Genomic DNA, 15301 nt, shown 5'->3' with positions numbered 1-15301 from the left:
ATTAGTCAAGTACGTTGTAATAACAGGAAATAACAACGTAACAGTCTGTCAAAATAAGACACCCAGCTCGTGCCAAACGAAAAGAAACAAGAAAATATAAAAATATATCAAAGTTAGGAAGCAGATGATGCGAATAATCATCAAAGGAGTTCGTCGTGTGACATTATGGAGCGACAAGTCGCATGTATACTCTTATTTTTTCCAGCACAGACGGAAACTTGAGTTTCATTCCCGGTGTTTTGGCATGCGGCGGGCTAGTCTTAATCAAGATGGCTGAAGCTGCTGTTGTTTGGGATGAAGAATGAGATGAGCTTCGGTTGACATCCGACACAAATCCAAATAACGACCTACACAATCGGTTGCCAGAATCATAAGCGAGCCTGTCTGGATCTAAAAAGACGTGATTCTCCAGGTAAAAGATTGTTGTCGCTTTCGAACGGGCGCCAAGCATCCTTGAAATGTTTGATTGACACGACAATTTCAAACCGTCTCACGGAGTGGAAAAATGAGTTTTCATGTGAACGTTTTTTTGCTAGCGTCGTCCGTTTGTTTGCTTTTACATTTTAGCGTCAGTGTCATTCTTTGTCAATGTCACGGACTGCTCGAAGGTGATTGTGACGACGTTGAATGCCGCATGGACGTCATATTTGCAGTAAAAACACTCGGTTAAAATATATTTCGGACTGCCAAGAAATCATCCAGCGATTTTTTTCGCACATTCAGATAAACGATTCGATTCGAAGTAACGAAACGATTAATATTATAATTATGATTTGACGTTTGGTCGATGGCTCGTTGCCGCTTGTTGCCATGGTGACAACACCTAAGACATTTCAAATTCGACAAATGGGCGTCACTCGATGATGTAAAATATGTTTAATATGTATGATCATTAGCTGTTTTGACTCGTTTATATAGTGATGACTTCATTTTGTCAAAAGTGCCGCAGCGACAGGTGCATGACGCCATCACGAACGCGCCCCCTGCAGGCCGCCTTGTGTATTTTTCCGTTTGCTGTACTTGCAGGGGGCGCAGTGACAGCCTCTTTTTGTTGTTCTGTTTGTGGGTGCTTATACGTGTGCAGGGGGCGCTGTGATAAACCACCAAGATGGACACGACCACATCAATCAAGATGACCACGATGGCCATCCAGAAGCTGTTTGGCCACGTGGAGGAGGAGAACCTAACGGCTCTGCGAGACCATTTGGACCGCTTCAAGGAAGTGGACGGACGCAGTGACGTACGTGCAAATGCGAATTTGCGGAAGTGTCTTGGTCCCCCCGATGTAAAAGTGTGTGTTGCGCGACGGGCAGAATGGGCAGACGCCGCTGATGCTTGCGGCCGAGCAGGGGAGCCTGGAAATCGTGCAGGAGCTCATCCGGCGAGGGGCCAACGTCAACCTGGATGATGTGGTGAGTATGTGTGGTCAGGAGTGCGGTTGCTAAGCAACAAGATCAGTGCTGATGATTGCATGGCAACCATCTTTGTGACTTGTGTGTTTGTGTCTCTGTGTGCATGCATGCATGTGTGTGTGTGTGTGTGTGTCTGGAGTGCTTTAGTCTTTGTCATGTATTGAGTTTATCCATTTGTGTGTGGTCCACTTGCATTTGTAAGGCCATGTGGTTGCTTGGATGGTGTGTGTGTGTGTGTGTGTGTGTATATATGTATATATATATATATATATATATATATATATATGAAAATATATAGAATTATTTATATACAGAATTATTTACATACAAAGTGTGTCACATTAGATTTGTTTTTGTATGTTTGTGCATGTTGTGTGAGTGTACGTCTGTGGGATTATGTTGTATTTGTGTGCATGTTTGTTTAATGTGTTAGCGTAAGGCCGTGCAATTGCTTGGATGGGTGCGTGCGTGTGTGTATGCATGCATTTGTGTGTCTTGTGCGTTTGTGTTACATGTGTGGTAACACATTATACGTCTGTTTAGGACTGCTGGTCAGCACTGATCTCGGCCTCCAAGGAAGGTCACGTGGAGGTGGTGAAGGAGCTTCTGGAGAACAGCGCCTACATCGAGCACCGCGACGTGGTGCGCCTCCCAACCGTCTCCTAGGCCAATGGGGTACCGACTGGGTGTGATCCATCTGAGTGTTTTGCGCTGCAGGGAGGATGGACAGCGCTAATGTGGGCGGCTTATAAAGGTCGCGTAGAGGTGGCCAAAGTTCTACTGGAGCACGGCGCCAACCCCAACACCACTGGACAAGTAAGTGCCACCGGGGGGTGCCGTTGAGGAATACGCCCGTTGGCTAAAGATGCGGCGTTCCCCGCGACCCAGCAGTACAGCGTGTACCCCATCATCTGGGCGTCCGGGCGAGGTCACGCCGATGTGGTCAAGCTCTTGCTGGAGAACGGAGCCAAAGTCAACTGCTCTGACAAGGTGACGAGTTACGGCAAACAAACGTCCGCCTCTTCTTGAGCTCACATTCTTGGGGCACGTGTGTATGTGTGTTAGTACGGGACCACCTCTCTGATCTGGGCCTCGAGGAAGGGTCATTTCGAGTGCGTGATGCACCTGTTGGAGAACGGCGCCGATGTGGACCAGGACGGGGCGGTAAGCGTCCAATGACTGCAGACGCGGGGCGCTCGGACTGATGCCCCGCCTCCCGGCAGAACTCCATGACGGCACTGATCGTGGCGGTGAAAGGCGGCTTCACCGAGGTGGTGAAGGAGCTGCTCAAGCGCAACCCCAATGTCAACATGACGGACAAAGACGGCAACACGGCGCTGATGATCGCCGCTAAGGAGGGCTACACTGAGATCGTGCAGGACTTGCTGGACGCCGGAACCTACGTCAACATTCCCGACCGGGTAAGCTGCTCGCCGCGTTTGTTTTCCACACCACTTTGAAGCTCCGCCCACAAAAACCCTGTCCTTTTTTTTTTAACAATGAACAGTTTTCATTATTACAATTTACACTGGCTTTATAAACGCTATTACTTTACTATGTATATGTACTCATTATTAAATATGTTAATAATATTGTATAAGATATATAATATATTGTTATTGTAATATATATATTATCACTGGACTCAATATATATATGTACTCTTAAATAAAATGAAATGATAGTGATGTATTTAATAAGAAAAAAAAACTTAGAAAACTGCTGTAAGTGAATCACAATTGTATCCTTTCCACGCTGTTAATTTGAAATGATTTGCTGTTTGAAAAAATCCAAGAAAATTAAAGTAAGATTTTTTTTTTAATCCATTGAATTGATTAAGTAAAATATTTGTTGGTTGTAGGCCTTTGTGCACATATTCAATAATCAATGAACTCGTTCAGTGCCAGTCATTTTGCGACCTTCCTTTACCCTAACACTGAAAAAAATCAGTTCAAGAAATGGTCAAATAAAAAAACAAATACGTGTGACTGAGCAGAAATCTTAATTCCCAGAACCAAAAACAAGCCAAAAGGTGCCATTTTATTTTGTGCGTGCAGAGTGGGGACACGGTGCTGATCGGGGCAGTGAGGGGGGGTCACGTGGAAATCGTCCGAGCTCTGCTGCACAAATACGCCGACATTGACATTCGGGGGCAGGTGAGTGGCCTTGTGGCCATCAATAATGGTGGCGACCATGTTGATGGTGACGATATAAGATGATGATGATGTCAACAAGGAGAGTAAGACGGCGCTGTATTGGGCGGTGGAGAAAGGCAACGCCTCCATGGTGCGCGACATCCTGCAGTGCAATCCCGACACGGAGATGTGCACCAAGGTGAGACCCGCCGGCGCCGCCCGCCCGCCCGCCCGCCCGCGGCAAGTAACGGCCACGCCTGCCGCTACCCATATTCAGGACGGCGAGACGCCACTTATCAAAGCCACTAAGATGAGGAGCGTCGAGATCGTCGAGCTGCTGCTGGACAAAGGGGCCAAGGTCTCCGCCGTTGACAAGGTCCGACAGATGCGCACCGTGATGCCTGCTACACTCCAAAAACACTTGGGTCAAAAAGCACCCACATTTTTTTTCCAACTAACCAAACTTACAAAGCCAAAAATGACAGTTTTCAGAACGTAACTCACTCACACACACCCGCCTGATTGACCCCCAGAGAGGAGACACGCCCCTGCACATCGCCATCCGGGGACGGAGCCGTCGCTTGGCCGAGTTGCTCCTGAGGAACCCCAAAGATGGCCGCCTGCTCTACCGACCCAACAAGGCGGGCGAGACGCCGTACAACATCGACTGCAGCCACCAGAAGAGCATCCTCACGCAGATCTTCGGCGCCCGTACGCGGCCGGCCGTTACGCCCGTCCGCTCCGCTCGCTCAGCGCCTCGCTCGCTCCCCCCCCCGCCGCAGGTCACCTGTCACCCACCGAGTCGGACGGCGACATGCTGGGCTACGACCTGTACAGCTCGGCCCTGGCCGACATCCTCAGCGAGCCCACCATGCAGCCCCCCATCTGCGTGGGTCTCTACGCGCAGTGGGGCAGCGGGAAGTCCTTCCTGCTCAAGAAGCTTGAGGGTGAGCTCCCATCATTCCGTTCTGACCTTATCAGGCCGCGTGAGCAGAAATATTGAAGTTACGGCTCTCAAATGTCCTTATTCAAATATATGGGTAAATAACCACATTTTTTTCCCCCACTATAATATATTTTTAAACAAAATACTGACCGAAAGAAAAAAAGCGCTAAATGTTATATTTAGTACATTGAGAAAATGTGTACCATGTTTTCAGCTAATTATCTTCAAGGAGGCAGCTCATTGACAATTTTTTTAAACAAAACATTAAACAAAATGACAAATATATTTTTCACATTAAGAAAGCATGCATCACGTTAAGCTTAAAAAATGCATCCTCAGCTTCTAATTATATTTATCGTTGCCTTCTGCAGTCTTTCTTACTTTTAAACAAAGCGTATACTATGTTCAGTTTGAATAAATAAAAACGTTTCATTTTCTTTTTGGCGTCTATCTTCAAAGAGACGGCTTGTTGACTTAACGTAATAACATAATGATAAACATGATGTATGCTGAATTGAGAACGTGTGTTCCACGTCAAATGAAATAATCAGTGAACATTCTAGGCAGGCCCATTGACGTTCTCCGTTTGCTCCATTAGAGGTTGCCTAAAAACGTAGTGCAAGAAGAGCTCTTTAAAAGACGTATTTCTATGTACCGTTATTGACGGTATTTATTTATTTCTATGGAAAACTATTTTGAGAACACTTTTACCCCACTATTTCTGGGAATTTGCACCTGGGATCGAACGCCCGGACAGTAAAGACGTACAAATACGTCTTTGGGATTGAATGAGTTAACAGTGACGGCCATCTTTTTTGGAACCTCGCCTTTTTCTGACCTTTTTATCGGGTCAAAGCGGTCAACGGCCCATAAAAGGACTTGCGTGCGTGCCGTTCAGACGAGATGAAGACATTCGCGGGGCAGCAGATGGAGCCGCTGCTGGGCCCGTCGTGGCTGGCGGCCGCGCTGTCGCTCCTCTTGTGCGGCACGGTGGCGTTGGCGCTGGGCTTCGCCTTGGACCCCAAGCTGGCCGTGGCCGTCTCGCTCAGCCTGCTGGCTCTGCTCTACATCTTTTTCGGTGAGCGCCGCCCGCCCGCCGCCGCCTCCGAGGCGCTCCCCCGCCCTTGTGAAACCTTCTCCTTCGTGGTCCGCAGTGGCCATCTACTTTGGGGGCCGGCGCGAGGGCGACAACTGGAACTGGGCGTGGCTCCTCAGCAACCGCCTGGCCCGCCACGTCGGCTACTTGGAGCTCCTCCTCAAGCTCATGTTCGTCAACCCGCCGGAGCTACCGGAGCAGAGCACTCGTGCGCTTCCTGTCAGGTAACGCGCAGCGGCTAATCCCTTGAAACTTGGAAAAAAAAAAAAAAAAGTATTTTTGCTTTTAAGTAGATGTTAAATTAGTCATGTTAATTGCATTATAGTGCGTAAGATGCACATTTGTGAAAACAATGGTATCTTGATGATGTCATTGACATCTCGCGTTAAATTGATTGTGGTTAATTCACGATGCTATGTGCGCATAGATTAATTTTGTGTTGATTAAAGTCTCCACTTTGATTCCCCAGCATATGTTAAATTAAGTTGATAGTGTTCATTTCATTATCGTACATTAAATAGATATAAATTCAGATATGATGCAAATTAGCGGGAGTTCTGTCTTGGCACTGATGATGTCACGTCGTTAAGCTGATAATGTTTATTTGATTGTTGTACATAAACTAGATATAAATTTAGGTATGAAGCAAATTAGTGACGATAGGCAACAATGGTAACTGGGCTGGCACTAATGGTGTCACGGTGATGTCATGGAAAGGTAACTAAAGTGTCACTCCGGGGTCATTGCGACGTCAAAGCAATGACAAGGAGATGTCCCGGGTGTGTCATAGTGACGTCGCGCCACGGCTCGCCGTAGGTTTCTCTTCACCGATTACAATCGACTGTCGAGCGTGGGCGGCGAGACCTCCATGGCCGAAATGATCGCCACGCTGTCGGACGCGTGCGAGAGGGAGTTCGGATCCCTGGCCGCCCGCCTCTTCAGGGTCTTCAAAACGGACGAGACGCAAGGTATACGCGCGCGCGCGCGGGCCGGCCGAAACGCTCGGCCGACGGTTCGGGTCGTCGGCAGGGAAGAGCAAGTGGAAGAAGACGTGCTGCGTGCCGTCCTTCGTGCTGTTCGCTCTGGTGACGGGCTGCCTGGTGAGCGGCGTGGCGCTGATGGCCGTCTTCCGGGCGGACGGCGAAAACCGCACGGTCAACGGCGTGCTGATGGCGCTGGGCGGCGTGGTGGGCGCGGCCCTCCTGCTCAACTGCCGCACGTGGTGGCGGGTGTCCGACTCGGTGCTCAACTCGCAGCGGAAGCGCCTGCATGGCGCAGCCAACAAGATGCACAAGCTCAAGAGCGAAGGCTTCATGAAGGTCGGTGCGGCAAGTTCACACTCCTTTGGAGTTTGGAAAAAGGGTGGGCCGGGTGGATGGATGGATAGTCCTCACTTCAAAAGTCTAAAAGTTCATTGTCAGAAGTTTCACTTTGTTACAGTAAACGGTATCAAATTTGTTACGTTTATTGTCGCTTTTAAAGGTGTGGCGAACATAAGCCAGTGAAGCAATGAATTCGTAATGAAAGGATTTATTTACGTTGATTGTTTTTGTTTTTAACTTGAGACTTTCACTCTCGTTTTTTTTTTTTTTTTCAGGTTCTGAAGAGCGAAGTGGAGCTGATGGCCAAGATGGCCAAGACCATCGACGGTTTTACTCAGCACCAAACCAGGTTGGCCGTGATCATTGACAGTTTGGACTCGTGTGAGCAGGACAAAGTTCTGCAGATGCTCGACACGGTCAGATCCTAAAATATTGTTCTCACGGCATCATTGACAGAATCGCGGCATCTCCGGAACCGCCACTTTTCCTAATCGCGTGAAACGTCTTCCCGCAGGTGCGAGTTCTGTTCTCCAAAGGTCCCTTCATCTCCATCTTCGCCAGCGACCCACACATCATCATCAAGGCCATCAACCAGAACCTCAACAGCGTCCTGCGGGACTTTGTCAACGGACACGACTACATGAGGAATATCGTGCACCTGCCTGTCTTCCTCAACAGCAGAGGCCTGTCCAGCGCCAGGAAGATGGGCGGGACCAACGCCAGCGGGGCCGCCGTCGGGGACGCCGCCGGCGCCGAGGCTGGAGGATGGCATGAGGAACTGGACAGGAAGTTGTCGCAGCACAGCTTGGGGGAACTCACCAAGTTTGGCTGCAAGAGCACACTCAGTCGCCGGGTAAGATTACTACAGGCTAATTGCTAAAACGCGGGGCTGCGCAATTAATCGAATTTTAACGATATTGGCTGCCAGGATTAATTAGGCTGAGCCTCGGCGATATTAACATTTAAAAAGCCGGCCATGCTACAGTTTGTGTCAAATCAAGCACTTTGTCATCTTACCGCCAGGGGGTGATGTTTCCCACATGTTTGCAAGTATTTTCTCACCCAAGCCTCGAAGCCTTGTTTCTATACTGGGTTTATATAATGGGTTTCCTACACATTGGCAGTCAAATGCAGTAAAAAAGTCAAAGTGGAAGAATGGCTGCGTACTGCACACATGACACTGAAAGTTGGCTTGCGCGCAGGACACGTACCGGCGCCGCCAAGTCCAGCGCTCGGTGACTCGTCAGATGTCGTTCGACCTGACCAAGCTGATGGTGGCCGAAGACTGGTTCGCGGACATCAGCCCCCAGAGCATGAGGAGGCTCCTCAACATCGTCTCAGTCACCGGTCGGCGGCGTAGCGTGAGCGGCGCGCGGGCGCGGCCCCCCCCCCCCCCGAGCCAACGGGATTTGCTCTGACAGGCCGCCTGCTGAGAGCCAATCAGATCGCGTTCAACTGGGATCGCCTGGCGTCCTGGATCAACCTGACCGAACAGTGGCCCTACAGGACGTCCTGGCTCATCCTCTTCCTGGAGGAAACGGATGGCGTCCCCGACCAGGCCACGCTGAAGAACGTTTACGAGAGGTGAGCGCTCGCCGGCGGCCCAGGGCGACCTGTCGTCTGACCCGCCGTCTGGCTCAGGGTTCTGAGAAACATCCCCACCACCAAAGACGTGGAGCCGCTGCTGGAGATCGACGGAGACGTCCGCGCCTTCGAAGTGTTCCTGTCCTCGCGGACGCCCGTCCTCACCGCCAGGGACATTCGCACTTTCCTGCCCTGCACCGTCAACCTTGACCCCAAGCTGCGAGAAATCATCGCCGGTACATTTGTCCCGCTTTCTCCACCTCCTTCACCTCCTCTGCATTTTCTTCTCTTGTCCTTCTTGACTTGCGTCCTTTGCCGCACTTCTTCTCTTCATCATTCCTTCCTAGCATTCCCGCTCCTTGACCTTCCTTTACCACCTTCACTGCATCCTTACTAACTTGCTTCTTTGCCGACTTTCCCTGTTTCCTTCTCTACGTTCTTGTCTTCAACTTCCTAGTCCTCTATTCACTCTCTCCTACAAGTGTCCTCGGTCGCCTTCCTTCCCCACCGTCCCTCACAATTTCCTTCCTTCCCCGCATTTTTTTGTCCTCCGTTGTTTTTCTCTACCTTCGAATCATCATCTCTTTCCTTACGTCCTTCTTAACATCATAGCTTGGTTCTTCCGTCGTACTTGCTTGTCTACAGCCTTCCCTGTGTCCTTTGCAACCTTCCTTTGTTACCTTCTTCGCCACCCTTCCTATCTTTATCCTTTTCTGACTTTGTCGTCCACGTGCTTATCCTCATCTTGTCCCCAGACGTGCGCGCGGCCCGTGAGCAGGTGAACCTGGGCGCCGCCGGCTACCCGACCCTGCAGGAAGTCCAGCCCCGCCCCGTCTCCATGTACAGTCAGGTCTCGTCGGCGTGCTCGCCGTCCGCCTCTTTCGGCGGACCTTTCAACCCGCCGGCGGGGGCCGTGGTGTCGCCGCCGCCTCATAGCAGCTACTACAGCGGCATGGCCGGGCCTCAGCACCCCTTCTACAACAGGGTCAGTCTCATCACGCCACATCCGCTGCGGCATAGCGCGCGCAATATATATTTTTAGTAAGAAGATGTATAATATTGCGATTGGGCCGTTTTGTAGTGATGGGATTTTCCTTTTGCGGGGGTTTCACCAATTTTTGCACTTTTCGAACACATCAAAGATGTGATTAATTTTAGATTGATGGTGAGTTAGCTAGAAATCTCTTGGCCTTATGTATTTTTATGTGTGTGTGCGTAATCACCTCAAAGGGATTTTCAGTGGACCTTTTGGGAAATCGTGGTCCGCCATGTAAAATTCCTTGTATGTTCCATCAGCACGACGCCTCGTGCCAAGTTCCCATCCATCGTTTGCCACGTTCACATTTCATTTGCATTGTGCTGATTTTGTTTCTGCCTCAGCCATATTTCCCCCACCACCATCTTCACCATCTGCCACGCCCCCTGGTGGCAGCCTACCCATCACACTTCCTTCCTCGCATGCCCATTAAGAGCGCGGCTCGCCGCGACGCCCCCGCAAGCGTAAGTACAGCCACGTCGGTCACGCCCGAGTCTCACCGTTTGACAGCGTTTGAATGATGAGAGGGCCAATTGAAAACATTTATGTTGTACGTTTATGCACGCCAATGCTTGATTCTTATTTTCCACAATTAGCCGGGCTGGCGGCGAATCACTTCAAATGTTATTTGCGATGTCATAAATACTGCGGTGGGATTCACACAAATGTCCCCATCCACAGGGCTCCGCCTCCGTGGTTTCGGGGGCCCCGCCCACCCTCCTGAGCGTCATGACGACGGACGCCGTGTGCGAGCGCGTCAAGCAGATCCAAGGCATCGACCAGGGCATGTTGGCGGCGTACACCGCCACCATCGGGAAGGTGAGCGGCACCGCCTTGTATTTTCCCGTATTCGTTTTCACTTCCACCTCATTCTCGCCCTTCAGGCCAACGTGAACGGACGAGTCCTGTCGCAGTGCAACATCGACGAGCTGAAGAAGGAGATGAACATGAATTTCGGAGACTGGCAGCTTTTCCGAGCCAGCGTGAGTTTGGCGCCCCGATACTGGCCACGTTAGCCCGCGCCGCCGCACTTCGACCTCGCTTCCTGTCCTCGCAGGTGATGGAGATGCGTCAGGTGGAGAGCCAGGCTCTATACGAGGAGGCCGCCAGCGAGCAAGGCAGCGTCGCCGGCGGCCACGCCGAGGCCGGCCGGCGGGCCGCGGCGCCGGCCCGCACCAACGACGTGTCCCCGATGTACAGCTTCACCCTGAGCTTCGACGACCTCAGCGCCATCGGGCTGGAGGAGCAGCACCCGCCCAGACACAGCTCGCACTGGACGGTCAGCAAACTCAGCAATATATCATTTGCTTTTTGAATTGGACTGAATGATGCGCCATCTTGTGGACAACCAGCGCAAAATTAAGTAGCATTTACTCTATAGTGAGAAAATACAACAATGTTAGCGGCTAGCAAAGCTAGTAGTGGCGAGCAGCACTAGATGCTAGCAGGTAGCTAGCAGCACTCAGCTGCGTCATATCAGCCCGCAAGATTACCGTTCAAAGGCAGTTGAACGGACATAAAGGACTCCTCTGACAAAGTTGCTCTTCCTACTTTTGAACGAACCAGGCAAGAAAATCGCCAATAGACTTTTGACCGCACAAACTGTTAATTCTCTAGAATCTCACTGTTTCTATAATCGTTCTGTTTCAATTTTAGTAACAAATATTGTAAAGGGAAAATACATAACTCATTCAATCCCAAAGACATATTTTTACATTTTTGAAGAGTCCAGACTACTTAAACATAGTGACTGCTTTTACAAAAGTAACAATACAATACTTTTCATTACTTAATTCTTCTCATTTCACGCGCCGTTTTTCCGAGGTTGAATACGTTAAATAAAAAGCTTTTTTTTCGTTCTTTTTTTTTTAATCTAAAAAAAAAACCTCCCGTACACCGACGCTACATGACGACGTTAGTCGGAGACGCAGCTCACCGTCCCCTGACCAAGCCGGTTTCCGTTCATCCGCGGCAGGGTGGACCCCAGCGGACCGGCAGCATCACCAGCCTCAACTCGCAAGAATCCAGCAACGACATCGCCAAACTGACAGACAAGCAGCAGGCCGAGTACCGATGCGCCTACCAGGAGTACATCGCCCAGATGGCCCAGTTGGAGGGGGCCGGCGATAGACCGGTCCAGCCTCAGCCCGGACACTTCGTGGCGTCGTCTCTGGACCAGGGTGGCAAGGACGGCGCCGATCAAGACGGGCGGAAAGGCCCGGTCATCAAAAGGTGCGGCGGCAAAGTGGCGGGGGACAACCCCGACGGCAACGAAGCTCTGGATCCTATCACCGAAGAAGACGAGAAGGGAGATCACGGCTCGTCCAGGTCCGCGCCGATCCGCAAGACCTCTGGGGAACGAGGCGGGCTTTTCCCGGGCGGCAAGGCGGGCGCCAGCGGACCGCGCTACCAGAAGCTAACCAGCGACGACGACGAGTCTGAAGAGTCCGACAACCTGCTGCAGAAAGATGGCAAGGGGGCGGCGGCGGCGGCGGACGACGCCAAAGCCGGCGGCTGCTCCCTGGCCCTCAAGGGGAAGGACTACCTGTCGGACGCCACGTTGGACAAGAAGGACTCGTCCGATTCGGGCGTGCGCTCCAACGAGAGCTCGCCTAACCACTCGCTGCAAGACGAGGAGGCCGACCTGTCGCAGGCGGAACGCGCCCACTTGATCCAGCTCAATCAGGATGGCGACGCCCACAAGCGAGGCCCCCCCGCCAGCCTTCCCGCCGCCCCGCGGGATGCCAGCGAGATCCGCATGTCCATCTGCAGCCCCGAAGAATCCTGGCCCGCCGGCGAGACCTGGAACCTCAACCGCGCGCCCGGCAGCGTCACGCTCAACAACAACGCCAACGCCCAGCAGGGCGAGCGCCCCCTCCAGACGCGCGGCTCCGCCCCCTCCGGCGACGCCATCATCCCGCCCGCTACCACCGCCGCCGCTCGGCCCGGCCCCGACAACGAAAACGTGCGAGTGGTACACCTGAAGAGGGGCCTGAAGCCGGGAGATCCCCCCGAGGTCTGCACCATGACGGCGGACGCCGTCGCCTTCGGGGAAGAACGCGAGAGCATCCTGTGACCCGTCGTAAGACCACGAGTAAGCTTAGAAATTTCTGGAAGTGTTCTCAATTGGCAAACATCTCCCGTATAACCTTCTATGACCCCGTCTATGCATTTATGTCCACTGTTGAGTCCCTTTTGTCTAAAATGAATTGCATTCCAGCCACACACGAGACATTGTAAAGGCCCAGATGCCCTCTACTGAGGACACGCGGACTTAGTACGGTGGTCCACTCCAGTGGATACAAATGATTAGGCTGGCTTTCAGGAGGAAAATGCTCAAAATCCGATTAAGTGGAGAATCAGTTGTGTTTTTGTGCTTTTTACCTTCATGTTGTGAGTCCAAATTTGACTTGTGAGCAAAAAAAAAACAATGGCTTAAATTGGTAACGTGATACCCTAGTATTTGCAGCGGTTCTCAAATGGTGGTACGTGAGACAAACAAGTTCTGCAGGCATCAAAAAATGAATTGATATGCTTTTTAATGCCGTAACAGGATTGATGCTTTTCTTTTCAAATTAAGAACAAATTAATTGGAACATAAGCATAATCCAAATACCTTTGTGGTCATCGTACAGTATAGCTGGTATACAAAAAAATTGTCAGTGCTGATCTAATGGAATGGAATGGAATTGAAAAATATAGAATAAAAAGCAATAGAGATCGAGATCAATACAATTGATGTTCCAAACTTGATTAGACACGAACAACAAATACTGTAGTTTGATTCAATTACCCTAATTGTCATCAATTCTTATGGATTCCAATTTTTAAATATTTGCCAATTTTATTCAATATTTCTGCATGTTTACAAAGCTCGCGATTACCGTTTGTGTTCGTGGATGTAAAGTCACGTGTTGTGATGCCAAACTTGCGCTTGTTGTTGAGCAACCCCCAATTTTTTGCAAAACAAGCAAAAGTCTTACTGAAACTTTACAAATATTTGTGTTTGCTAGACGGTCCACCCAATGTTGTGATCCATTCACTTGAACTCAGCCCTGTGTGAGTTGATCCATGCGATCTTCGTGATATCAAGTGTTATGACGTCAAATGTGCATGTTACGTGTTAAATAGGAAAAAAATGCATGCAAATGTGACATTAAAAAAAATAAAAATAAAAAAATGGAGCTTGATCCGATTTATTTTGTCATGTGTTTCATTCCATGAATTTCAGGAGCAGAAATAAAACTCACATGACCAACAAAAAACTTCCAGCACTTTAGAATTAAACAAGTGCATGAAAAACGTACAAAAATAATTCTTTATGATTTTTTTTTTTTTTTTTTTTTTTTAAGAAACTAACAAAAGTTTAAGTCTGTGAGAAAAGCTACAACTCGGGGTTCAAAACGTGAATGCAAAGTCAGAAGTCTCCGGTTATCATCCGGCTTAGTTCGGGCGTGAAGTGGTCCGGGAACTCGAAGTGGGACCCGCAGCTCGGCTCGGTTCCGCTCCAGTCCTTGTCCAAGTCCTTGTCCACCAGAGAAAAGCTCAAGTTTGCCGGTTCCGAGGGGGCGGGGCTGACAGGAAACGGGTCGCGGTCCAGGTCGTCTCCGCAGCACGAGGAACTAGAACCGGAGCGGGACCGGGATTCGGACGACGACTCCGCAGAGAAGGTTCCGCTGGGCTGTCGCGTATAGTAGAACCGAGCCGGATCTTCGCCCGCAACGTTTTCTTCGTCGTCGTCCTCATCCGAGTCGCTAAAGTCCCGATTGAGAACGAAGCGACCCCGCCGGTTCGGGTTCGTCTGCTTGTCGGCGGCAGAGGAGCCCGTCTTACTCTTCTTCCTGGGTCGGTACTTGTAGTCCGGGTGATCGACCATGTGCTGCAGGCGGAGCCGCTCCGCCTCGCGGATGAACGGAACCTTCTCGGACTTGTCCAAAGACTTCCATCGTTTCCCGAGCCGCTTGGAGATTTCGGCATTGTGCACTTCCGGCGACTCCAGCATGATCTTCCTGCGCTCCATTTTGGACCAAACCATGAATGCGTTCATGGGCCGCTTGATATGAGCCGTCGCCGGGGGCGCCGCAGCAGCTTTGCCGCCATGCCGCTGTTGAAGCATAGTAGCAGTCACCTCCGACGCTTTTCCACAAGCCCGGCGGTCCGGTTCCGTTTGGTTACGCCGCCAGACCGAGCGAGGAGCTTGTGGCCAGCCGGCGTCTGCTTAGCGCGTCGGTAGTAGTGTGCGAGGCGTCGGCCAATCGCAGCTCGACTTTCTGGATTGCCGCCCGCATTTCAGCAGTCTCTGCCAATCGTAGCTCAGCTTCGTATCGTTTCGTATTCCCGCTTTAGCCTTTTTCACAGCCAATCAAATATGAGCGACCTTACCAACCACACTCCAATGGGATAGCATCCAAATTAAAGGGGGAAAAAGATTTCTTTTCCATCAAAATTAGCATTTCTGATACTTTTAACTTGATTTGCGCTTGTTCACTTCTATTGTTAGTTTATAGGTTGAAATCTAAATGACGGTTACTAATAATATACATCTGTAACACACTGGTTTTAACTATTGTTCTTTTGTGCATTGCTTAGTCCTCCTTTCATTCGGTATTTATCTTTAAATCGCTTTTCTATTTCTATTTTTATTTTCAGAATTTATTTAACAGAATTTCAACAACTTTATAAAAAAAATGATGATACCAATCCCGCTATCTAGAATACTGTCCAATACCAAGTGATCAAATTTGATATCAGCAGGAGTGATACATGCTCA

General features: G+C 50.2%; 1 protein-coding gene and 1 pseudogene across 7 annotated transcripts; one reads left to right on the top strand and one right to left on the bottom strand.

The window, feature by feature from the left end:
* Nucleotides 1-247: 247 nt before the first annotated feature.
* On the top strand, nucleotides 248-13726 carry kidins220b (kinase D-interacting substrate 220b). Of its 7 annotated transcripts, none has more exons than XM_088403165.1 (28): nucleotides 248-412; nucleotides 1085-1240; nucleotides 1314-1412; nucleotides 1956-2054; nucleotides 2130-2228; nucleotides 2304-2402; nucleotides 2478-2576; nucleotides 2636-2833; nucleotides 3470-3568; nucleotides 3648-3746; nucleotides 3825-3923; nucleotides 4081-4258; nucleotides 4330-4494; nucleotides 5392-5571; nucleotides 5648-5813; nucleotides 6406-6557; nucleotides 6619-6908; nucleotides 7187-7327; nucleotides 7426-7764; nucleotides 8114-8258; nucleotides 8333-8495; nucleotides 8553-8731; nucleotides 9251-9480; nucleotides 9876-9995; nucleotides 10213-10350; nucleotides 10416-10514; nucleotides 10589-10810; nucleotides 11507-13726. In XM_088403165.1, the coding sequence occupies exons 2-28, from the start codon at nucleotides 1109-1111 to the stop codon at nucleotides 12605-12607; spliced, it is 5130 nt and encodes a 1709-aa protein (XP_088259291.1). In that variant the 5' UTR covers nucleotides 248-412; nucleotides 1085-1108; the 3' UTR covers nucleotides 12608-13726. The 7 variants fall into 7 exon arrangements, with proteins under 7 accessions (XP_088259291.1, XP_088259288.1, XP_088259289.1 ...); XM_088403162.1 differs by having other exon boundaries at nucleotides 8114-8267; XM_088403163.1 differs by having other exon boundaries at nucleotides 2301-2402; nucleotides 3651-3746; nucleotides 8114-8267.
* Nucleotides 13154-15009, bottom strand: LOC148406819 (transcription factor Sox-11-B-like; annotated as a pseudogene).
* Between the last annotated feature and the right edge of the window lie 292 nt (nucleotides 15010-15301).

Source organism: Hippichthys cyanospilos, chromosome 20 (assembly GCF_059441005.1).
Source record: "Hippichthys cyanospilos isolate Australia breed blue-spotted pipefish chromosome 20, RoL_Hcya_1.0, whole genome shotgun sequence".
Lineage (NCBI taxonomy): Eukaryota > Metazoa > Chordata > Actinopteri > Syngnathiformes > Syngnathidae > Hippichthys > Hippichthys cyanospilos.
This window is presented reverse-complemented; position numbering and strand designations above follow the sequence as displayed.